Source organism: Anguilla rostrata, chromosome 9 (assembly GCF_018555375.3).
Source record: "Anguilla rostrata isolate EN2019 chromosome 9, ASM1855537v3, whole genome shotgun sequence".
NCBI lineage: Eukaryota > Metazoa > Chordata > Actinopteri > Anguilliformes > Anguillidae > Anguilla > Anguilla rostrata.
In genome coordinates this window covers 45,201,898-45,226,833 of record NC_057941.1, presented here as the reverse complement: position 1 = coordinate 45,226,833, position 24,936 = coordinate 45,201,898, and the positions used below count along the sequence as shown (strand labels likewise).

Genomic DNA, 24,936 nt, shown 5'->3' with positions numbered 1-24,936 from the left:
GAGTGACCGTGTCCGGTCCTGGCAGGGACGCGGCCGACCTGGTGGTGCAGGGCGAGGGGAAGTTTGAGGAGCTGATGGTGTGCTCCCACGAGATCGCAGCCAGCACCGCACAGCTGGTGGCCGCCTCCAAGGTAAACTATGCGCGCGCACACACACACACGGACAGACACATGCATACACACACAAACGCACAGGAACACGCGTACGTGCACAGACACGCGTACGTGCACAAGCACTCAAAAGTGCACGCATGCTTAGAATCACGTCATACACCATCTCTGGTGAGATAGTAATTGGTGTAATTGTCATTTCATAAAATGTGCACACTGTATGTAACCATACCAACAATTTCTGTTATAACATAGAGAGGACACTAGCCAGACCTGCAGTAGTCACAAGCAAGACCACTGAGCTCGATAGCCCGTCTTAGTGTCAGAGTTCTGAGGCACAGGTACAGGTCTGTGTTTGAAACACAGCCGGCCGTCTTTCTAACTGGCGTGAAACCGGCACCAGCTCGCTGTCAAGGATAAACAAAGGGCAGAGTGCTGCGAGAACAAAGTGAGAACAGTGACACCTTGTGGCGGAAGAGCAGAACTGCCAGCAGCTGTAAGGTAAGCGTATGTTGTGGGTTGTGGCGTGGGGTTTTAACCAGGACTCTCGCGCCCCCTCCTTCAGGTGAAAGCGGACAAGGACAGCTCCAACCTGGCCCGCCTGCAGCAGGCGTCCCGGGGCGTCACCCAGGCCACCGCGGGGGTCGTGGCCTCCACCAAATCCGGCAAGTCCCAGATCGAGGATAAAGGTCAGTGCCTTCCCTCTACCTTTGCGTGCGACCGGCCTATTTCCATGTTAAAGGCACAACAGTATATGCCAGGGTGGCTATTGGGGAGTGAACTTGAGTACTAGCGCCTGATTGGACGTCACACGGTTCAGTCACTTTGAGCGTCCAATGGGGTCATTGCTGGAAGCTCATCCCCCCCCCCCCAGCGCACACAAAGCACCCTGCTGGACGCAGTCCTCCCTGCAGTTACAGGGAGAGCATTTTAAACGACCGCTCTCACCAGGACCCAGTGGCCAGAATTACACCAGGGGGGGTTGGGAGCAGGTTTGGGGGAGGAGGGCGGTTTGGTCATGCCCCCCCCCCTTCCCGAGGGCACCTCTGTGCCAGGCCGCGGCGGGACGCGGGTCACAGGAGAGCGGGCAGCCGGCCGAGCCTCTAATGGCGGTATTTTTTTTCTTTTTCCCGTGGAATGCGAGCGGCCGCCGTCGCGCCAGCGTGTCCTTTCATGGCCAAAGGGCTGCCTGTTTATTTATTGATGTTAGCGTGTGAGCGCAGCTCTACGCTGCTCGAGTGCCACACTGTCCGCTTGCCTCAGCCCTGTGGAATGCCGCTTATTTTCCCCCTCCTTTTACTTTTTTTTCTTTTTTGCCTCCTTTTCTGTGCCCTAAAAGGCCCGCGTTACGTATTTTCAGCTGAATAAAGTGTCGCTCTGTGGTTTTTCTTAGTGTCGGACACACCTCTGTAATTTTATGTCATGTCACGGACACGGTCATACTTTATCGCTCTGTGATTGGTCAGTTTATAAAGGTGAACAAACGGTCAGAGAGACAGCAGAACCCTTCCCTGCAGGCCTTCGCTAAAGTATAAATGCAAAACTTTTCGTGTTTTGTTGCAAAGTTTCGTGCAACAAGGTATGGATTAGCCTTAAGACTTGTGTAGCGTTCTCAGTTCAGCTGCGGATAGGATGGGTCTGGAAGCTGTTTTATGATGCGTTTCATGAGACTCATGGCTTTTGACTGTGTCCCCTGTTAGACACCATGGACTTCTCCAGCAAGACCCTCACGCAGATCAAGAGGCAGGAAATGGACTCGCAGGTGAGGGCCGACGCCCACCCGCCTCTGAGTTTGTTGCCGTGGGCGATGGTGCGAGGACAATCTCATGTGCCCTCACCAGGCCGTCTGTGTCTTAGTTAGCCTGAAATGAACAGGTTTACCTTTACTTTCAGGTTTACCTCATTCATTTAATGGAAGCTTCATTCTGAGCATTAAAAATGTGCTTCAGGTTCAAAGGTTTTCTTCATTTGTGTTTTGTGTGAGGCCAACACACAACACACATATAATGTATAATTTTAATAATTGTGCTGATCTAACCGTGTATGCGTGTTTAACACAAATACGTGTGTGTGTGTGTGTGTGCGCGTGTGTGCGCGTGTGTGTGCGTGTGTGCGTGTGCGTGTGTGTGTGTGTGCGTGTCCTAGGTGCGCGTGCTGGAGCTGGAGACTTCGCTGCAGAAGGAGAGGGAGCGTCTGGGGGAGCTGAGGAAGAAGCACTACGAGCTGGCCGGGGTGGCCGAGGGCTGGGGGGAGGAGGAGGGTGAGTCGATCACCGATCACCCAAACACGGAACACCAGGCTCACACTAGTCTCACATCCCGTGCTTCACTTTCTCTCTAGAGCCATCAGCAAAGGGGAAGCTAGTTTTTTCTGTTTTACTTCTGTCCAGTCCTCGCAGGTTTTAGCTAGCATTGCGCTATATGCCTGTGGTAGGGCTTGCTTACATCACTCCAGCCACAAGCCCCACCTTTACGAGATTAGAATTGACATGTAATCATTGGTTTATTGGCAAAGCACGTCCCTGGAACTTGTGTGGACTTGCTTCACGTCAGCGTAGCCCTGATCCGACTCATGGTACGTTAAGGCTGTGTTCCTGACAGGTAGGGCTTGGCTGACACAAACTCACCTGCTGTCGGTCTGCTGTCCTGGGGGATTAATGATGTCAGATCGGGGCTTTGCAGACTGATATCAGTGACACGGGCAATGCCAGCTTGTGGATGATTCGTTTACTTTTTCAAATTTAATTTGTAACGCTTTTCAGTCTCCTCAGCTTTCACCTGATGACCCGTCCTTTATTTCAGACTGCCTGACTAAGTGCACTTTTGCGATGAATCGATTCGTTTAGTGCCGTACAGCGTGAGCGTTTTTTTTGTCCGAGACAAAGTGCCCATTGGCTGAAACCGGAGCGGCCGTCCCACGCTACCGCCCACTGTCTCTCCTCACGCCGGTTCTCAACACTGAGCTCACAGACAGGGGTTGCGCGCACTAAAAGGATTTCCAGACCGCGTTTTCCCCCACGCGCCCGTCTAGATGCTTTTTTTTTTCCTATTAATACGCGCCGTGGCTCTTTGGCATTTCTGCTTCTGTGGGAGGCACTGAAATGCAGAGCGGAGAGAGGGACTTCTACAGCGCCGGGCTCTGCGCTAGCGAACCGCGCGGTAGAGTGCTAAACGCTAATGGTTGTGCAGCTTTCATGCTCACCGCATGCCTATTCGACCAATCAAATCAATGCGTCTTTATTTTTTGAGCGGTGCCATTTGCAATTAGGTTGTCTCACCGCACCCTCACCATGGACATTTTTGGGAGGGAGTCAAAAATAAAAAACTAAAAACAATTGAGGAAGTCTGTGGGGAAAAACTGTTCCCCTAGTCCCCTTACAAGATGATCAAGATGACCTCCTGGGTAAATGGAGATGAAAAAATAGAACCCAGCAATGCTTGTATTAATATTATTTCAGTGCTTTTCACATCCGTAAACACAAATATGTGGTTTTACAGAGATGTGAGTGAGCGAGTGGGAGAGGGAGAGGGAAGGAAGGAAGGAGGGGGAGAGGGGGAGAGGGGGAGAGGGAGGGAGGGAGGGAGGGAGGGAAGGTATTACACATGGCACTGTTGTGTAAGTGTATGACACGCTGTGTTCTCTCTCTCTCTCTCTCAGGCTCAGGCTGAGGCCCACGCCAGCCCCTCCCTCACATCCGCCATCCTCAGACCAACACTCTTCTTCCACTACCTGCAACATTCTACAGTTTTTACACTCTTCCCTTTTCCCCGTCTTCTGCCCAGTGTTTTCTCTCGTTTTAATCAACTTCCAAGCCAAATAAAAAGGTGCTCTTTTTTTAAAATAAAGCTCCAACCCCCCCCCCCACTCCCCCCTCCCCCCATCCTGCCACTCTGGCTTGTAGAAGCTTCCACGTCTGAAGGAATGATCGGTGAGAGCGCGGAGCCAGGGGCGGAAGAGAAGTCACAGCGCCAGGAACGGACTGCCTCTAGCCCCACCCGCTGGACGTTCGGCGAACTGCATCCTTACCGTGGCACCACCTTTCTATTATTTATTGGGTTTCGTCTTTCCCTTCTTCCACCCTGCGGAGCGCCCGTTATGCCCCTGAGGACTCTTCCCCCTCAAAGACTGAGCGACTGCGTGCCGTTCGGTCCCTCCCATGCTTAACACTACGGCCTCAACTTCCCAGGATGCAGCGCTGCCCCCTCACCAGCCGGTGTGGTGCTAGGAGGAAACCCCACCCCCCACCTTCCCCGGCGGTGTCCTCTTCCTTCATGCTCCTCCTCCTTCCCAGGATTCAAAGTAGCTCAGAATATTCCCCCCGCCAAACTCTCACACAGAGCACAAGACTCTTTGTTTTTTTTCAGCCGGTTGACCTGTGACCTCCTGTCTCACGCTTTTCTTAACCCAGACTGCCCCCCCCCCCCACCGCCTACAGCAGACTGCCCCCTGCTGGTCAGTCTTCACACGGACATACGGGAGGTTTATATTTCCCTTTTCTTTTTTTACACTCGTATTGCACACTTCATCGTGGCTTGTGTAGTGATCACAACGCAAAACTGTGAGGTAGCGCTCATTCACTGTGTTGTGAAGGGGGGGGGTGGTGGTTACAGACCGTTAAAGAGAATAGAGGCGTGGTCACACGACCCCCCCCCCTCCCCCTCCGAGTCGTCCTTGCGTGTTCCTTGGCGTGTCACACGTGTGCTTTGAACAGACGACCTGTCAGTAGTCAGCAGGCGATAACTACTCACATACTGTGTCACATGACCCCAGTGCCCCACCGTACAACCGCTGGGGCTCATAGAACGGAATCCGCAATATGAATTCATATATCAGACAGAGACTCAGATGAGACTGACTGTTGTGAGATCATCCAATGGCCGTGAGACTGTGGATGAGGAACCCGGAAGCCGAAGGTGATTGGTCGGTCGCCAGACTGGGAGTCCCTGTATAGGCAGATTAAAGGCGGCACCCTACTTGGGCGCCATTTTAATTTTTAGCAAGGCGAGTGTTTGTAGCTCCTCAGGCCAGTCCTGCGGTTGCGCTGGTGAAGCTTTCAAACTGCCGCCGAGACAAAGCACACAAGAAAGCCCTGGGGTTTCACACAAAATGGCTGCAAGTACCTGCGCGTTACAGTGTTTCATTTTGTTTAAAAATGATTTTATTTGTGTTGACTCTTTTCCACACACGGTTTTCTTCACTTTCATTATTTATGGATTTTTCATGAATGACCTTCTGGTGCTTGACTGGCTGTGGCAGCAGCAGAAGCTCAGAGGTGTCACTGACTGTGCGGTTATTGAATTAATTAACAGTACCTTAGTTACAAGCTGCTTCACATATTGTTAAACGTATGTGTCAATCTATCTGACCAGCAGGCCGTACACTAAACCTACTGTGAGAGTTTCAGCCCAGATTTCCCAGAATGAGGTTGTTTTTAAACTCTATTACCAGTATCACACGGTTACAATAGTGTCTGGCTGGCAGGCTATTTACTGTATCTGATTACTACACTCATAACTGCATTAGCTATCGAAACTTTAAATATAAATATATATATGTATAATGTTTTACAGTATGAAAAGTCTATTATCCGGCATTGTGTTTTTACTCTTCAGACGTTAGCTCACCTTTGCTGAGTAGTGTACTGCAGGTGCACTAGCGACCGTTAGCTATTCTCTCAGATTTTGACCCTTGTGCCTGAAACTCAACTTCACCCGGCTTCTGACTGTCTTCCTGTGAAGTGTAGTTCTCTCAAAAAAAATGAAAAGGAACATTTTCTGTCAAATATAAATGGTGAACAATCAAATAGACTGAAGGCTTAAAATTGTAATTAAGTTAATATTTTGTCTGCGGAAATATTTATTCAGAGGCAATATTCAGAATACTAAAGAATTTCAAGTACCGTATATGCATTCACAGTGTATAAAGCCTGTAAGTATATGTAGCCTGTATCTGAATTAGCAGTTGTCGACAGTCTCCGTGTATAAGCAGATGGGCGGTTGTATCGGCATGTTTGTGATCCTTCCTGTTAGGTGTGGCTGGCAGGAACTGAAACGGGTGGAGAGACGGCAGCACGTTTCATATCCTGCGAATATCAGACGGGTTGAGGCCCATGTTGGGTCTTGTCTTCGTATATCAGTGGAAAACAGGAGCTCGACATTAGCAGACGCATCACTGAGCGTACTGTGCCAGACCCAAGAGTCTGGTGTTGCTCTGTTTGCCTTTTAGAAGTATACACTTTTATTAGCTGCTATCATCATTTGAAATGTTACTCGTTTTAGTCTACCGTCTTTGCTTTGTCATTTGGATACTAGTACCTTAAGTAGCTATTCAGTTTTAGTTATTTCTATACGTGTCATATACAGCTCAGTGTAAGCGTTGTAAATGTTCAGTATTACGTTAATGCTCGTTGTTGATCTGTGTCTGTCCCCGTTTCCACACGCGACCCCCTCGTACCCCTGCCCGTTTTTACCGGGCGCCACTTTGAACGCTTCACTAGTGCGGTAACGTTTCTTGGCCTGTCTCGCTGCATTCACGCCTGCGTATGAAAGTCAGATGCTTTGAGGAGAGAGAGAGAGAGAGAGAGAGAAAAATAATACTGTTTTAAGCTTTTGAAAAGTCGGAACTCTTCCTGTACGGGCACTCTTAACCGGACCACCGGAAGCCGACGGTCGCGACTGTTAAAATGTGAAGAGCGTGTGGTGTTGGGCGTTTCGGGAATTCACAGCTCTGTTGGACACCCTTTACAAAACAAGCCCCGTCGGGGGGTCAGTTGTATAATAACATGCAGTTGTTGCATTTGAGGCATTTTTTTTTCTACTACCAAACTTGTATCAGCCAACCAGCCAACCAAATTGGCGGGCCAGTAAAATGCGATGGGAGAAGCCGGAGCCTTGATGGTGATTGGGCGGTGGTGCTGGTGCTGGCTGAGAAGCTGAAAAGACGTCATGTTCGGGGCGTGGAGTGATTCAGGTTTTTTTTCTTCTTCTTCTTTTTATAACCTGGTATAAAGATGAGCTTGAATTCAAGGCCTGGGATGTTGTCCTTTGTTGGGATCCCCTGTGTGGACAGAACACGGCGGGGTCCTGGCATGAAGAGGGGTGCAGATTTTTTTAAGGAAGCGAATCACCTCGCCGTGCTTTTGTATGAATTTTATTGCACACGTCCCCGCAGGCGGACGGATGGTTTCGTGCCGGCAGCCAGTGACTGGTCCACTCCGTCAGCACAAACACACGGCGGGGTCCAATGGCCTTCGTAGGGAGGACACGGGAGGCGGGGCTTAGGCCTAGCCTGTGACACGGAAGCACGTGGAAAAAAAGCACCAACCGCCCAAAGTCTGGAGGCCTTCCCATCGGATCAGTTCAGTAGACTGGTGTACCACAGTCATCGACTCTCTGAGAACACAAAACAAAGCACCACCAGTACCTTTCTCTCTGTCACTCGGACATTGGACCTGATGCAGTTCTCTCTCTAGCAAGGAGTGCGGCCTTCTCTTGATTGGTTTAGCTGGTCCATGTGACTTGTCTGGGGCAGTTGTAGATAAGCATGCGATTGATGCAGACTGAAAAGCAACACAACCGTGAGTTTTTGGACTGGATAAGTGGTTCCAGTAGGCTTTTCTGTATGTATTCTTTTTTGTGTGAGTGAGTGTGAGTGAGTGAGAGACAGTGAGTGTGTGTCAGTCAGTCAGTGTGTGTGTGTGTGTTCGTGAGAATGTGTGTGCGTGCGTATGGATAGTGTGCTTGGTGGTTGGTTCGTGTGGAGAGTCTGTTGCAGTGTGTGTGTGTGTGTGTGTTAGTGAGAATGTGTGTGCGTGCGTATGGATAGTGCGCTTGGTGTTTGGTTCGTGCGGAGAGTCTGTAGCGGTGTGTGTGTGTGCGTGTGTGTTAGTGAGAGTGTGTGTGCGTGCGTATGGATAGTGTGCTTGGTGGTTGGTTCGTGCGGAGAGTCTGTAGCAGTGTGTGTGCACGCCTGGGCCTAATTAAACTGATCCGTGTTTTTCTTCAGTTCACGGCGACCTGTAGCACTGTTTTTAGTTAGTAGGTGAAGTTGTAACACTGGGTTTAGTTTTGTAGGTGAAGTTGTGACACTGGGTTTTTAACACACTTCCGTGCCGCAGTTGATTCTTTTTCTTTTCCCAATGTGCATCTTATTAACCGAGTGTCCTGGGTGCATGTCTGTGCTCACACCAGCTCAGCCAGCCTATCGACTGCCTCTCACTTTACACAAGAGAAAATCCTTTATTAAAACTTTCATTAATAAAACATCACAAAATTAAAAGAAAAAACTCTTTGTACCATATACTAAAAAAAAAATGTTTTGTTTTTATTAAAACGATCGACATGAATAAATAAAATAAAAAAGCAGGACTGGTGTTTGTTTTGTGAAATGGTGAAATATGTGATCCTGGGAATATTCTGTGCAATGGAATATTGGCCATGGAAGTGTTTGCGGAAACACTGGTGCTCGGTCTAACATTGACGTGTCCACGTAGGACTGTCTTTGCGGCCCTGTAGTGCCTCGGTTCTCCCACAAGGGGGAGCAGTGCTTGCAGATGAAATACTGAAATGAAAATAATCCCAGTTTTCTCCTCTCAAACTCCCAGCAAAAAGGAATCCTGAACTAAAAGATGAAATGTCATGGGGTTCAGTTCACTGCCAAGCATTTCCTTCAGCTGGGTTATTTCAAAGTTTGGGCCTGAAGGCATTATTCAAGAATCAGCAATAGTAATAGTTGGTGGAAGGACACGTCTCATTTATTGTGAAGTGTTTTTCATTTACTCAGGTTGTTGCATAAATGTACGCATCTCCATGGGGTAAAACTTCTAAAAACAAATTACTTCACAGAGGACATCTTTTCTCTTAATAATGCATTAGCGTTGCAACGTTATTCCCGCGGAGTAACGCCGTTGTGTAAGGAAAACCAATCGCTCCCAGATCAGATTGTGGTAAACTGATGCCTGGTCTTTGACGAGACGGGACCACGTGTTTGTGAAGCAGCACAGAACGCTGTCACTTAAGACGTTGAGACTGTCAAGGGTGGTAATGTGATGACGCTGAATTGTCACCAGCTAGCTGTTACCCTGCTTAAGAATTACAAGACTTCCAGGAAGTCATTGCGCAACATGGCAATAAGGAAAATGGAATTGAATGGTCAAGCCAGGGCATTTGGTGGTATTTTACAGTTGATTCTGATAAAGCCTGGAAGATTTGTAATAAACTTCTCAACCCTTTGACTTAAAAACTAATTGTACACCTTCCTCATCTGTACACAGAATACTGTACTGTCAGACACACGTAGAAGTAATAGAATTGGGGAATCAAAACCAGGAACAAACATATAAACCTGAATGGCCTTCTCACTTCTGCAAGCTTCTGTCACTATGGAATTATGTGCAGTGAGTATAAAACGCTTAAGTACTGCAATGCATTCACTTGTCAGTGCACTGTTCCTGTTATGTAGGTCCAAAAACGACCACCAGAGGGCATACTCTACTGCTAAATTACATTTCTCCTTCAGGTTCAACTCAATACTTGTGCTGTCCTGAAAAAATGATTCTTTCTCATTGTCTTTGTTAAAAAATGTGTCTCCCTGGCCTTGTAATGTAACTCATTCTGTGTCTTGTGTACCTTGCGGATATTTGAGCTCATAGATTTGCGAACGTGGGATTTTCCCCTTCCTCCACGAATACCACAGGCACTTAAAAATCTGTATTCCCTTCATAAAAATTTTCCATTAGCCATATATCACATAGGCTATAAAGGAAAGTGTGATGTATTGTGTGACATCTGTTCTCTGTGTTCCCAAACCACGTATTTCTCCTTATAAAAAGGATTTTGGCTGAGGGCATTTTTTTCTTTAAAAAATAAGAAAAAAAAGGTCCTTTATAATATCATTAATTCACAATATTTATTTACCTTTAAGGTTATTGATATGTGCATGATGGTTACTGTAAGAACCTTATCTTAAGGCTCTTGGTTGGGGGGGGTGGGGGGGTGGGTGAGGATGAGATGGGAAACCAGCTGTCTCAGTGCATGCAGGTGTGTATCTGTGTGTGTGTGTGTGTGTGTATGCAGGCAGGTGTGTATCTGTGTGTGTGTGTCCTGAATTACTTCCATTTATTCATTCAGGGCTCAAGCATCTTCCAGGGAGACTCAGCCGCGTCCCTTTTGCACTGTGGGGGTGCAGAATTAAATGGGATGCCCTTTCTGTGTGTGTGTGTGTGTGGAGCCAGTGGGTACAGCACCGCCCACCCCTTGCCTCCCCCCCCCCCCCCCGAACGCAGTCAGCGCGGAGAACAAAGCGTCCCCACTGCCCTGGCTCGCTCATTAGGCCTAATCAGCTCGGCGCAGATGGCCCTACTGCCGGCCTAATGGTTTTAACCTGGCCGTGCCAGGATTACAGCCCCTCCTCCCAACCCCCCTGTGAGCGCGGGGCCAGCCGGGCCAATTACCGCCCCTAATCTGTGTGAGGAGCCCGGGGGGGTACGCTGCCCACCCCCGAGTGCCCTGTACCCCTCTTTTTAACCGATTTCTCTTTCTCTTCCCTTTGGGGTCCGGTTTTGAGCGAGAATGGGTCATTTCCATCAGCTGCAGATTGAGGAGAAGACATTTATAGGAGTCAGAAGCGCAGGATTCCTACCGCTGACACACACACACACACACACACACACGTTGTTCAGGCCCGGTCTGTGGACCTGGCTTTGTTGCTGTGTTATCGGGGAGCCGGGTGTGTGTTTGTCAGGGCCACCGTAGGGGAAGCCGCAGACGAACAGCTCAACCGGCTGCTCGTGCTCCTGCTCCATGGAGCGCTGCTCTGGCAGCAACGCGGCCCGAGTCCACAGCTGGTGTTTTTCTTCCGCGGAGAGCCGTGGACCGGGGATCCTTTGTTAAACACGACAGGGTAGCAGCGCCTTTGAATATGAGCAGTTAATGAGTAGCCGGCCCTAAAAGTGCTCCTGCGGTCGCCTGCCCCTGCTGGGACAGCCAGCTGCGGTGCTAACATTTACCCCCCCCCACCCACCACCCGCCCCCCCCAACCCCGACCCCCCCGACCATCTGCTGCAGGGAGTGCTGGGTAATTATCCCACATCCCCCACTTTGCCATCTCCTCGTTTTAGTCCCCTGAGATTCCCTGCTCTACCCCTGATAAAACCAACACCCCCCCCCCCCCCTCCTGAGGTCCTACAGCAGGGCTGCCCATCCCTGTTCCTGTAGGTTTTCACTCCAATCCTAACAAAGAACACCTCATTCAACAGCAAGAGCTATTAGCTAATTAGCAGAATCAGGCGCGCTACATTAGGGTTGGAGTGAAAACCCACAGGAGGGTAGATCTCCAGGGGGCAGGGTTGGGCAGCCCAGCCCTGTCCTGCAGTCCGGCTCCCGTTTTGTGGAGAAGTGGTGAGCGGCCACCCTGCGGCGGCGCGGGTCGGGTCAGCGCTCCCGCGCACAGATGGCGGCTTTAGCGGGCCGAGCGTTCCGCGAGCGAGGGGTTAAGCCGCCGTGAGAATTCCGGGCCGGGGGGTCAGGTGGGAGCTCGCGTGGGGCTGGGCGGGGCCCCGTCTGATTGGGGTTAATCTCTGTGAGAGTCAGGGGGAGGGGGAGGGGGAGGGGGAGGGGGGGAGAGCGGCTTGAATCGCTGCCGCTTGACATCATCGCATACCTGGAGCTCCCCCCCACCCCCCTTTCCCTTGGCAGCTTCAAAGAGCAGGGTGAACAAAGACTTTGGTCCTCTCCTCCTTCCACACAGTCTATGGGCCCACAGTGTGAGAGATATGGGGTAGCAGTGTAGAAAGTGATGGAGGCAGCTTTAGCATGCAGTTATATGCGCACAGAAGAGACACTCGGTCCCATTGGATGAAAGGATGGGGGGGGGGGGCCCTGGCACAGGTGTCTCCCCCCTCCTGCCCACCCTCAGTAGATAAAGGAAACTCCCCAGTGCTTACGCACACACCCCACCCAGCCAGCTGGACCAGTCCCACCCAAGGGGGTGGGGGGGGGGGGGGCAGGGAGGCCCCAGCGAGATCAGTGTCTGCCCAAAGTAGGGGGTGCTTACGAGGTGAGGAGGGGGCGGACAGCTTCGCACCATAAATTAGACATGTTTATATCCTTTGGATCTATTCGCAAAAAAAAATAGAAGGCCGGAACTAAAGCCAACTCGGCTGAGGTGAGTTACTGGCGGCAGCCATTACGGAGCAACGCAAAGACAAACCCAGAGCCGCTTGAGCCAGAATGGTGGCGCTGCTCTCTGTTGCCCGCAGACAAAGGCTAGGTATGAGATGTCAGATAAGCGGACAACATACCAGTTGCGCCTTGTCGAAGCCTATAAATTTTTAAGTATGCCAAACAAACAATAGTTCAAATGTCGCTAAAAATAACCGAGAGCATTGGTAGTAATACTCCTTCTCAGATGTCCTGAATTCAGCCTCCAGTCATTAACAGTGAGGTGCCGTGTGTACCATGAAAAAATGTATTCCGGTTAATGGGGCTGGCAGGCTCCTGGTCTCCCCCTGTAGGGGTCTCTTTGCGGGTTTGGGGAAGAGAGAGAGAGAGACTCTTCAGTGCTGTCCAGTCTCATTTTATACCACGGTGTCTCCAGGACACTGAACAGTTTAAAAACTGGTTGTAAAATAAAATCTAAGAGCAAGGCTCACTTCGTAAGGCAGTTGTTCTGTTTGTTTTGGTTACGTGTAGCTCGGATGGAAACGGACAGTGCTGTGAGGGCCTTTGTGCTCGACTGTCATCGTTCGCCGCCCTTGACGGTGCGTGTCAAGGTCCCTCAGTGTGCAGATGTGCCCCTCCTACTGCTGCCAGAGGGGTCGTGCCACCCTCAATCGCGCACACACACACACACACACACACATACACACATACACACACACACACACACAAGCATGCAATGCATATGCACACGCATACACACACAAGCATGCAATGCATATGCACACACACACACACACACACACAAGCATGCAATGCATATGCACACGCACACACACACAAGCATGCAATGCATATGCACACGCACACACACACACAAGCATGCAATGCATATGCACACGCACACACACATGCATGCAATGCATATACACAGGCACACACACACACGCATGTAATGCATATGCACACACACACACACACACACACACGCATGCAATGCATATGCACACACACACACACACACACACACACACGGGTCCAGATTGGAGCTGTGTTTAAATCAAGCTTTATAATCCGAAACCAACGTAGAGATTACAAACATCCCCTAATCCAGAGGGGAAATGAAATTGTATGTTGTTCATCTCTCTTTCCTTTTTTCTTTTTGTTTTGCCTGTATGTGCAGTATATATGTGTGTATGTGTGCATGCATGCACAGGCTTCATCCAGAAAATACCCAGAAAGGTGCATCCGAGCAGGTGAAACGGTCTGTCGATGATTAACTTCGGTTATGACGGTGGAAACCCCAGCCCGTGCGGTGGTTAAGGAAACGGGCGTATAACCCAACGGCTGCGGGTTTGACCGTTGGGAAACTACTGTTATTATCTCGGAATACTTAATCTGAATTTCTCCAATAAGTAACCTATTGTATATAATACTAATATACACGTCTTATAAAAAGCACATAAGTGTGTGAAAGAGAGAGAGAGAGAGAGAGAGAGAGAGATGTACAGTATATGTACATTTGTCTCTTAGCACAGTGTACATTATCCTTGTAGACAACGGGCCATTAGGTGCTATATATAGTTGTGCACTGACTGAACTCGGTGCTGAAGTGTAAGCTGAGCTGCGTGCTGTGTGGGTGAATGCTGTAGCATAATGAAATGGAGGTCCTCCAGCCCAGCCTGACTGCTGGCGCCTGTGTTGTGTGCTGCAGTGCTGTGCTGTGCTGTGCTGTGCTGTGTGCTGCTGCGCTGGGCTGCAGTGCTGCGCTGTGCTGTGCTGTGCGGTGTGCTGGGCTGCAGTTCTGTGCTGGGCTGGGCTGCAGTGCTGTGATGTGCGGTGTGCTGCAGTGCTGGGCTGCGCTGTGCTGGGCTGTGCTGGGCTGCAGTGCTGCGCTGTGCTGTGCGGTGTGCTGGGCTGCAGTGTTGTGCTGGGCTGGGCTGCAGTGCTGTGATGTGCGGTGTGCTGCAGTGCTGGGCTGCGCTGTGCTGGGCTGCTCTCTCAGCCTGAGGAAGAGTGGCTGACTCCTGCTATTTATAGACGCTGTGAGTTTGGCTGGGCAGGGAGAGACACACACACACACACACATATGCGCATACACACACACTCACTCACACACCACACACACACACATACACACATGCACTCTCACACTTACACACAGACACTCACATACACACATGTACCCACCCACACACACACACACACACACACACACACATGCACTCTCATGCATATCACACACACACACACACATACACACACAGTTTTCTATAGGGCCATGCACTCATAGGCATAGCACTTATAAAACTCAGGAAGGAGGGTAACTGGCAAATGAAAGGGTTCTAGGTTATAAAGAGACCTGCCCTTTAAATTAATTTTCCAGCGAACCCTTGTGAGAACAAAGTAGCCCTGTTCTCCCCAAAAATGCGGTCCCATGTCTTTTAATACCCCTGCCCCCTCCTCCAAAAACACCCGCCACACCCTCACAGCCCACAGACTAAACAGTCTGCCACGGCTTTCTGGTCCGGCCATTCAAGACTAGCGCATTCCAGCACGTGCTCCCTGTTTCACAGGGCCAGAGAAAACACGGCGGGGCTGAGGGAGAGGAAATACCGCACCGAGCCCAGCGCCCGCTGCTCTGAGCCGCCTCACGGGCTGCCGAGCTCAGACTGACTGACTGACTGACTGACTGACTGACTGATTCACACACATACACATATAGACAGACTGACTGACTGACTGACTGACTGACTGACTGACTGACTGACAGACAGACTGACTGACTGATACACACACACACACAGACTGACTGACTGACTGACTGACTGACTGACTGATTCACACACACACACACAGACTGACTGACTGACTGACTGACTGATTCACACACACACACAGACTGACTGACTGACAGACAGACAGACTGACTGACTGACTGACTGATTCACACACACACACACACATACAGGCAGGCAGACAGACTGACTGACTGACTGATTCACACACACACACATATAGACAGGCAGACAGACAGATGGACTGACTGATTCACATACACACATGCACACACATGTAGACAGGCAGATAGGCAGAAAGACAGACAGACAGACAGGACTTATTCACACTCACATGCACACACAGACAGACAGACAGACAGACAGGACTTACTGACTGATTCACACACACATGCACACACAGACAGTCAGACAGACAGACAGGAATTGACTTTGATAGGACATGGGGTATAACTACATTCATATGGAGATATCCCCTATATAAATATTCTCATTCTGATCAAATAAGGGTAGGATAATGTAGCAGTTATATGTCTGTTGGTGACCTATTCACCCCTAGGAAGTCATCCAGTTTCTTCCAAGCACAACTGCCTAGTACTTTTTGGACAGATATCTCTATTGTGGTCCTGATCCTGGATAAGCAGTCCTGCTGCACGCCCAAAAAATGCAGGCCTTGATTTTTCGGTAGTTTACCTGAGGAAGCACTGTCCTCTGATGTCTTTGCCCTTTATTTCACTTTAAAAGAGCGAAAAATACGATTCCTCTGAGAAGCTGACACAACCATGGAGGGATATGAAAAGCTCTCCCTCGAGTCTACTAAAACAAGAACAAACCTTATCCGGCAATCCCCTTTTTTGGTTGTCCCCAGCAACAGTTCAGGAAATTAAATAAACACCTATGTTGTACCCATTTCTTGTTGGGTTTAAATGTTCCGAAACCATGTGTGTCCCCAGTGGCAGGCAGTGAGGGAACATTGCTTTTTTTTCCTTTTCATGGCTGCTCTGGGAATGCTTTTTATAGGCTGTTTTGGGAGGAAAAACATTAACCCTTTTAATGTGGGAGATCACAAATATGTGATCAAAATGTTCTTAACCGAATGTTCTAATGCTGATGTCACAATCACCACTGGTGACTGGAAGCAATGGAGTTCTAGAACACTGGCTTTTGATACTGACTGAATTTTGAAAAACATTACAAAAAAAACCTACTCTTCAAAGGGTTAAAGGCTAATTTGAGAATGGCTGCAATAATCTAAATGACGGCGCATTTCGTTAATTGCCTCCGAGATCCGTGCAAGAGGATAATATCTAACAGGGCTGTGGGTGAGCCGGTCTGTGGTAAAAGCGGAAGTCAGATGGAGTCGCGGTAAGAAAACGGGGTCGGCTCAGGTCTGCAGGAGTGCGGCAACTCCCCAAATTCGCGAGCTGAGCGATATAGCTAAAAATAAACAGCCCTTTAGCGAACTTGCGTATTGTTCTTTTCTTTTTTTTTTTTTTTACGACAGCGAGCCAATGCGCCCCAGGACCGATTTGTGCTGTGCCGGGCGTTTTTCTGCACAAAGAGCCCAGGCATCGAGCCGTGCCAACCAGGAAACCTGGCGGGGAAACCCTGCCCACCATCTGCTGCTGCAATCAGGGGGCATTCTCCGCCCGGTGACGTCCAATGAGGGGCCGGCTCTCGCAGAAGGGCATCCACCCCGGGGCTGCCCAGGCAGGCCTGCAGCTAGCCAACTGCAGCCAGTGAAAGCCCTGATCCAGCAGAACAGCTCTGCTAGCACCAGACCTGGGTCAAATCACTATTTTAATTACTTTAATCCTTTCAATGCTAGTAAAATTTCTGCAGATTACAGACAATTGTTTTTAGCTAAATTCCCACTTTTCATAAATGGAGTTTCCTGTGATCATACATTTTGGTTAATAATATCTTTAGTGGAAATTTTTTTGGGATTTGAGCTCAATTCATTTTGCATAGTGCTTTTTAAAAAAAAAAATTATAATAAATTTAACAGAGAACTTCCACAAATATGTTTTAGAGACAGAAGGAAAATTGGGCAGAAACCAGTGGGATGAAAAACAGTAAAACGGAGACAAGAGTATGAGTATTTCAAAAGTTTACCACAATCTGAAAAGTGAATTAAATAAGCTCTGGATCTAAGACTTTGTTTATGTTGGAGACCGTCTGAACAGACACAGAAAGCAGTCATCGGGACTTGGATGGGCTTGATAACATGAGTAATTTTATTGATAAAGTTGCAATATATTGTAATCATCTCTCCTTCCCTTACAAAAACACTAAAATCGAAACATTTTTTAAAGAGTAAAAAAGTAGCAAATATAACTGTCCCCGGTAGGGGCTCAAGACAGAAAGCACAGCATATACTATAGTTATAATAAATAAATAAACAAACATTGAATGTGACTATTTACATTTCGTATTACATAGTATAATGCTCATAATGTTCATGGTGAATATACATATTTAACATCAGTCATTTACAAAAGCAAACAATGCATTATGTCACAGAGAAGGGACTACGCTCACAGATGGCTTTCAGCCAATCCAGAACCTTCTATTTCGGAACACTTTGTGCCCAAGCAAAATTACCCCAGGTATTTTGATTGGTCAACTTACTGTAGGTGGGTTCTTTGGTAGTGCTGGGTGTTTTTATCAGCCTGTGATTGGGTGTCTCCACCGCCAGTCAGTTTCTTATTTATTTTTATTTGTTTTTAATGGATTTTATTCTTTTTTTAAATGGCTACTGATGGATTCGGTTTCCATAGCAGTCGCGGTGCGGTTATCGTTGTCGTGTCGTCGTATCGGGGACGAGTCAGTGGGGTGGGCTGACCTCGGTAAACACAAGAGCTCCCCGACCGAGAAAGCACCTCAGACCAGACCCTCGGCCCTTCAGTAACAGCCTCAGCATCGTCTCAGTACATTCTGTAGAATACCTGTCTGTCTGTCTGCCTGCCCGTCCGTCCGTCCGTCCGTCCATCGGTCTCCTAATGGGTGGCATGCTGTAGGAGCTGATCGCGTTAGCGCCCCTGTGATGTTCTGAGCTGGTTGTAAAGACACTGCAGAGACTGGGAACATTGGGGAGGGGGGTGAGGTGGGGGGTAGACTGTGCCATTCTTTCCTGGCCTCCGTGTTGAAAAGAGCTTTGTTCCGCCCTCATCCAGCTCAGCAATTAGCAGATGGCAGAGAGAGGCTTCACCAGCCCCGCAATGGGTCAGAGCCACAAATGCGCTGTCAATCATTCGTATCGACCAATCAAAAGACTTTGAACTGCCTGACACAAAAGCAAGTTTAAAATCGGCAAATCCTTGATAGCACGCTGACTGCTCCGCCCATTTCGGCAGTTGAGGAAGCCTCACTCTGCGTCCGTACGATCTCAACGGCACGTTATGAAGGCAAAGACCAATGAAGGACACCTCCTGACGCGTTGAGGTCACTACCGTTGGAAGTGTTGACAATGGAACCACTGCTACCGCTGAACACCGGGGGACCGTCCCGACACCACGACAAATAAATACATAAATACACCAATAATTTAACACATGCGCGAATAAATAAAAACCCAAACGACGAGAGTTTCTCTTTTTTTTCCTCTTTTTTTCCCTTGAGGAACGGCCGAACAGTTTTCGATCCGTCTCGGAGATCGCGAAACGCAGTCTCGAGCTGGAACAGCAGAAGCATGCTATTTCGTCACCTCGTGTCTGTCTATGCTCAAACGCCGACGTCCGTTTGGGCCTGGCTACCTGTAAACTCTGGAGTGGACCACGTCGTGGCGCACTGGGAGCGCTTCCAAAGCAAAGAGAGGGGGGGGGGAGGCCCAAATCACCGGACTGCAGCGACTCCCACACACACACGCGCGCACACACACGCGCACACGCATGGCCCAGAGGAACAGGGGGAGGGCCTCCAGCACCACCCCATGCCTGGCACAGGCCCCCCAAGGGCGAACACCCCCCTCACCCGCTCCACCCCTGGAGCTACGGGAGTGTGTCAGGCAATGAGGATTTGGGGGGGGGGGGGAGAGAGAGAGAGAGTGAGGGAGAGAGAGAGGGAGGGAGGGAGGGAGGGGGTCAGAGATGGAGGAATCACCAAACCAAAGCTCGCACACGCAGCCGCACGCAGACTCCCCGCCCCCCTCTCTCCCTAGCCCCGCCCCCTCTCTCCCTGGCCCCGCCCCTGACCCAGCGCGGCCCCGCCCGCCAGCTCCTCGCACCCCTGTCCCAGCATGCCTTGCTCAGTCCCAGCCGTTGTCCTTGATCATGTGGGCCAGCTCGATGATGAACTTGCCCTCCTTGTACTTCTGGCTACTTTCAAAGGCGTGCTCCTGCAGAGGAGAGAGTGGAACCAGTCTGCACCACCGAAAAAAAAACACTCTTTCTTTCTTCAACATTTAACCAATAAACAACTAATGAACAACTACAGCCCTGTTCCTGGAGATCTACCGTCCTGTAGGTCTTTCATTTCAACCCTAATTTGCCACACCTGATTCTACTAATTAGCAGCTCAATGCAATCTCCGGCTGTTGAATCAGGTGTGCTCTGTTAGGTTTGGAGTGAAAACCAACAGCACAGGAAGATCTCCAGGAACAGGGTTGGCCAGCCCTGAACCGGAGAATGCGCAGAGACGGAAAGAGGCCTCCTATTCCCCAGCTCACCCTAAATCTCCCGCTAACAGGGAGCGAGTGCGCCGGGTGCCATTTTATTGTACTGTAAACTTTTAATCTCCTCCCAACTCGCTCTCCAAACGGGACGCGGTGTGAACCGATGTTTTTACGTTTAGCATTTCCAGCTGACAAGTGCACTGGGTCAGTACGCTTGGCCCCGTGACAGTGACCCAAAAACGGCCCCCGTCCGGGATATTAATATCCCCCCCTCTCTCGGGTGGCCGTGTCACGCGGCCGCGGGCCTGCGACTCTGGCATGTCGGACGGGGTCACATGACTGGCGCCGACCCCCGCTTAGAGCGCTCATCGCGTTTGTTAAGGGCTCGGTGGAGGCCGAGTGCGATAACTTCGTTAGTGAGTTCCTGCACGCATTGGCGCGCCGGTGCGCGGCCGCACAGGAAGTGCGGGTGGCGGCGACATCTCGCACTCACGTATTTCCAGCCCAGCGTGGTTTTGCAGTTTTCACAGTAGATGTCGGCGACGGCGTGCAGCCCCGTCAACAGGACCCGCTCCTCAGCTGGACCGCAGCCCACGTTCACCCTGAGAGAGAGAGAGAGAGAGAGAGAGAGAGAGAGAGAGAGAGAGAGAGAAGAGAGAGAGAGAGAGGAGAGAAGAGAGAGAGAGAGAGAGACAGGAAAGAAAAAAAAAGAGAGAAGAGAGAGGGAAAGAAAAAGGAAAGAGACAGAGAAGAAAGAGACAGAGAAAAAGAATGTGAGACAGGGTGACAGAAAGAGAAAGAGAAAGAGAGAGAACGAGAGGGACAGAGTGAGAGAAAGAGGGAGAGAGAAAGAGAAAGAGAGAGATATGAACACCGACGCAAACGAGGGGGAGGAATGAAAACCGCGATCCCTCCTTGCCGCGGTTGAGCAGAGGCGCAAACCCGGGCCGTGAGCCGTTAGCGTGCGCGGCACTAGCGGCAGCCGCAGATTTACCGTCCTCTGCAGCGCACCTCGGCTCCCGGGCCCGCGGCGCACGCCAGCTTCATCAGCCCGAACGTGGCGAGGTCGCCGGGGCCCCTCTCTGCAGCGAGCGGCGTGCTCTCTCTCTCTACCGCCGTGTACACAGCCCGCCTGAATTATTTATTACGAAGGAGCTTTAGCGAAAACAAAATGGTGTGCGGAGCAGGGCCTTGTGGGGGCAATCTCTCCCCCGAAGGTTCTGGCTCGGGCCTCGATACCTGGGGTCTTAAAGCGGCAGTGCGCCCGAAGCGAACGCTGCTTATCGCGTTTCAATATGACGTGCCGCACATCCACAGAAGAGCTCTGAGCGAATCCGCTGTTAAAACGAACCGAGGTCCATCACCAGCTAACCTGGCTTTCAGCATAACACTTTTTGTGAGGTACTATTAAAGCATCACCCAAATTGATAGACAGGTTCAACTTTAATAAAAGCAACTTGGTTAGACGTTACCGGGAGGTCTTAAACGAAAACTTTTTATTGGATATTTAGTACATCGCACCGAAGGGAAAAAGAAACGTTTGCATCAATTTTGTTTAACATCACCTTTTTTGGCATCCGGAAAGATCCCTGACCCTTGCTATTGTCTCCATAGACCAAAAAAAAAGAAGAAGAAGGCAACATTATTGAAACGGGTCCAATTTTGAGAGACCGCCAAAGAACACGACGTACATTTCCAACTCCGTCAGGCCGTAGGGCTCACGTAAGCGGGAGACAAACCCGAGTCAATTAACATCATACTGCGGCGCGGCATTCGCCCGTCCTCTTAATACCGCGCGCGCAAAAAACAGAGCCGTAATGGAGGTCTTCTCCATTTGCATGATGTATTTAATTATGCATGATTGCGCAACGTGCCCAGTGCATGCGATGTAATATTCCACCCGGGCTATATGGACTTTCCTAATGTTCCCTTTCATCGTAATAACACCTACTTCAGGTCTCGAGTCCATGGACTCCTTTCAGAAGGTAATAACGCTGCAGTCTTTTTCAGGGGGGTGGGGGGGGCGGGGGCGGGTTAGGGTACTTACACGGAGTTGAAGAGGTACGCTCTGCCTTGGCTCCCTTGAAAAGACTGGAAGAGAGGAGAAAAAGAACGTGAGACTAGCTTCAGAAGAATGGAGTCCATCAACAGACCCAAGAGGATGATAGCCACTGGGGGGCTAGGGGGGGGCGGGGGGCTGAAGGCTGTCTGTCAGTCTTAACTTTTCAACAGGAGAGTTTGTAAATTGCACCGTACAATGCACTTTCTGTTATACTCCCGAAAACATTTCAGATTCATTTCAACCGTAATTTGTTCAGTGTTTCGCACGGACGATGGTCTTGCTTCTCAGTTTTCGACATCTGGCCTTTAAGTTTTGCCATTTATAAAACTTGTATGTATATGCTTCAAATGTGCCGCGATTAAATTAAAAAAACTAATAATAATAATCATTTTCACATAAGAAGGGATTTCTCCTTACAAAACTTTAATGATATTAATCTTTAGTCTAAATAAGTAGAAAACTATGCAATATTTATTTTATTATGTTTTCTGTTTAAAATACAAATGTTCTATGCAGCTCTCATTTAAAAAAAAATATTTCACGTTGTACTGGAGAATGTTTTTTGTAAATGGTTTTAAATTAGCTTATGAATCATGACTTAATATCATCTAAAAATGAGAAAATGATTTCATGTAGTGCTGAAAAACAAGTGTGCCTCAGATCAAAGAGACCTAAAGTGCTCGAGAGTGGTCAGATGTGATCCATACAAACTGTCTGTTTTCATTTATTCGGTTGAATGAAGGTGCCGTTGCACTCAAAATACTTAACGGATTGATCATTTGGCGAGACACAGAAAGCACGGAAAGCTTTCGCAAAGAGCTGTTAACCCTTTACGTACAGCGATGTGTTGCGTATAGCGATTATATTCGTAATATTCATCATCGAGAACCAATGAACCCTAGGATCAGGTGGCAGTCTGATTTGTTTTCAAGTCAACACTTTGCACTGTCAGCTTTGCGCTTCAATATCCCAGAATGCAACACTTCGCTGAGGTTTAAATGGTAGAATTTGGCCAGATAGAATGTTGAGCCCTGACAAAAATTCACCCAGAACATACGGGAACGACAGAAGCAGCAGCCATTTCTTATCCCTTATTGCACAGCACCTGCAGTAGATGCCTCTTTCAAGAAAAACATCTGAAAAAAAAGCATCCTTCTGAATCTGGACCCAGCCGTGTGGGCTGTGCCCAGCATGCCCTGGGGCCAGGAACGTGATTGGCCTGTTGGGCAGGATGGTGGCATGCTGGGAATCTGAGTTCCTTCCTCGGGGGCGAGTGGGTATGGCAGGCTACGTGCGGTTGGCTGACGGCTCCCGTTCTGTGAGCTCCACCGATTGGCTGGCCGGTAACAGGGCCGTGTGTGTGGCGGGGCCCGGGGTGCGGGACGCTGCAGATGGCTCTGACATTCTGAGGCGCATCACGGCACCAGTAGAATGAACCGCACAAAGAGAGAGAGAGAGAGAGAGAGAGAGAGAGCCGGGAGAGGGAAACCGGGTTCCTGTTCCCTTGGGGTGAGCCAACAAATAAGCAAATGAAAGAAAGAAAAAAAACTCAATTCGTGATAATGACAGGGATTAGAACCCAAGGCTGAAATAAACTCCAACCTCCCCCCCCCACCCCAACCCCGTCTCCCCAGAACTGCGGGAAGCTCCAGGCATGGTGCACATTGATAGATTTTTCTATATTTGGTGATTTTCACACAGAAACTTTCATCTTCTTCGATTACAGGCTGCTCGAACGCCATTAGTGTAATGTGAGGAGGACTGGCTGAATGCATCCCAGCAAGCTTTTCTTCTTCTCTTCACCCCCCCCCCCCACCCCCATCTCGCAATCATCCCCCTCTTTATTTCAGGGAATCAGATGTTCGTGTGTCAATCCCCGTATCCCTGGAAACCCCTATGGTGAGCGAGGCCGGCCAATCGGGTATTTTTAGTTCGGCACGTTACGGCGGCTTAAACGGAATGAAAGGAAGATTCTGCGGAGAGCGCGTGGGGGCGGGGGGGTGAGGGGGGGGTGAACTGCACTGAAAGCCAGTAATGAACCTCTGGCTGCTAGCGGGTTTCTGTGTCAGTCACTGGTGACCTACATCCCGACAGTGACAGTTTAATGAGACGCCGTATATGGGCGGAACATGATTCCGGGTGTTTCTCGGGCGACCTGCGTGAGGCGCTGTGTCGTGGTGATGATTTGGGGGCGCGGGCTGAATCCTCCTGACACCGTGTCACACTCGCGGCGGGCCCGCCCCCGTGTGAGGCAGACGCGGCGTAGAGGGACGGCGAGTCCCGCTCCACACCGCCAGACACGGGCTGACCCACATTCCCTCACACACCCCCACACACGCTCCGTGCCACACACACAGCTGCAGCGGCCCCATGAGCACCATCCACACACGCAAATACATGCAACACACAAAACACACCAGACCTGGGTCAAATATGGATTTGTTTTGGATTCAAATACTTTTCTACGCTTTACTGATCTTGTCTGGTGTATTGGAACCAATGAAATACTCTCAAAAAGTGCAAACCCCGCCTTTCTGGTCACATTGGCAGGCTCAATTACACCAGGCAAGATCAATAGAGCACAGAAACGAATTTGTTACGAATGATGTATTTGACTCAGGTCTGAAACACACACACACACACACAACACACACGCATGTACACGCACACACACACGCGCAACACACACGCCCATACACGCACATATGTGCACATACACGCACACACACGCACACATATGCGACACACACGCAACACATTCTTCCTTTTTAGACGTGGGCGTACTGGACAGCCTGGCTTATTTAGCCATCGATTTTTTTCCGGAGGGGGAGGGGGGGTGCATGGCGCATAAACACACATCTGCGGACGAGCGTGCGGACGAGCGTGCGGACACACGCGCGGTCGCACACACACAAACAGAGCGCAGCGGCAGGGCCGGCAGCCGGCATACGGGGACCGGATTTAAACCAGGACACCGCCGGCTCCGCTCCGGTCCGCACCGCCTGCACTCCACAGCCGGTTTTTCCACACAGCCTGCTGCTCCACACCGGAACAGAACCCGCTCAACTTACAGCCGACACTGTCTGTTCCTATGACAGCAGGTCCTGTTCCTGGAGTTCTGCCGTCCTGCAGGTTTTCATTTCCTAATTAGCCACACCTGGTTCTAGGAATTAGCAGCTCAACAAGATCGCTAGCAGTC

At 49.8% G+C, this 24,936-nt stretch overlaps 2 protein-coding genes across 4 annotated transcripts in view; one reads left to right on the top strand and one right to left on the bottom strand.

Moving 5' to 3' along the window:
• LOC135263916 (huntingtin-interacting protein 1-like) overlaps positions 1-8,473 on the top strand; it is a 54,895-nt gene extending 46,422 nt beyond the window's left edge. For both annotated transcript variants that reach the window (XM_064352392.1, XM_064352393.1), the window contains exons 27-31: positions 26-131; positions 676-799; positions 1,811-1,872; positions 2,256-2,370; positions 3,768-8,473. In XM_064352392.1, the coding sequence (XP_064208462.1) occupies positions 26-131; positions 676-799; positions 1,811-1,872; positions 2,256-2,370; positions 3,768-3,778 (418 nt within the window). In that variant the 3' untranslated portion in view covers positions 3,779-8,473. The remainder of the gene's footprint in view (positions 1-25; positions 132-675; positions 800-1,810; positions 1,873-2,255; positions 2,371-3,767) is intronic.
• Positions 8,474-17,277: 8,804 nt separating this feature from the next.
• The window catches only part of ypel2a (yippee-like 2a), a 15,976-nt gene continuing 8,317 nt past the window's right edge, over positions 17,278-24,936 (bottom strand). The window contains exons 3-6 of one of the 2 annotated variants that reach the window (XM_064352389.1): positions 21,723-21,766; positions 20,169-20,277; positions 19,289-19,399; positions 17,278-18,143 (exon numbers count right to left, since the gene is read on the bottom strand). In XM_064352389.1, coding sequence (XP_064208459.1) covers positions 19,310-19,399; positions 20,169-20,277; positions 21,723-21,766 — 243 coding nt within the window. In that variant the 3' untranslated portion in view covers positions 17,278-18,143; positions 19,289-19,309. Of the gene's footprint in view, positions 19,400-20,168; positions 20,278-21,722; positions 21,767-24,936 lie in introns of both variants that reach the window. The other variant, XM_064352388.1, reaches the window with a different exon arrangement.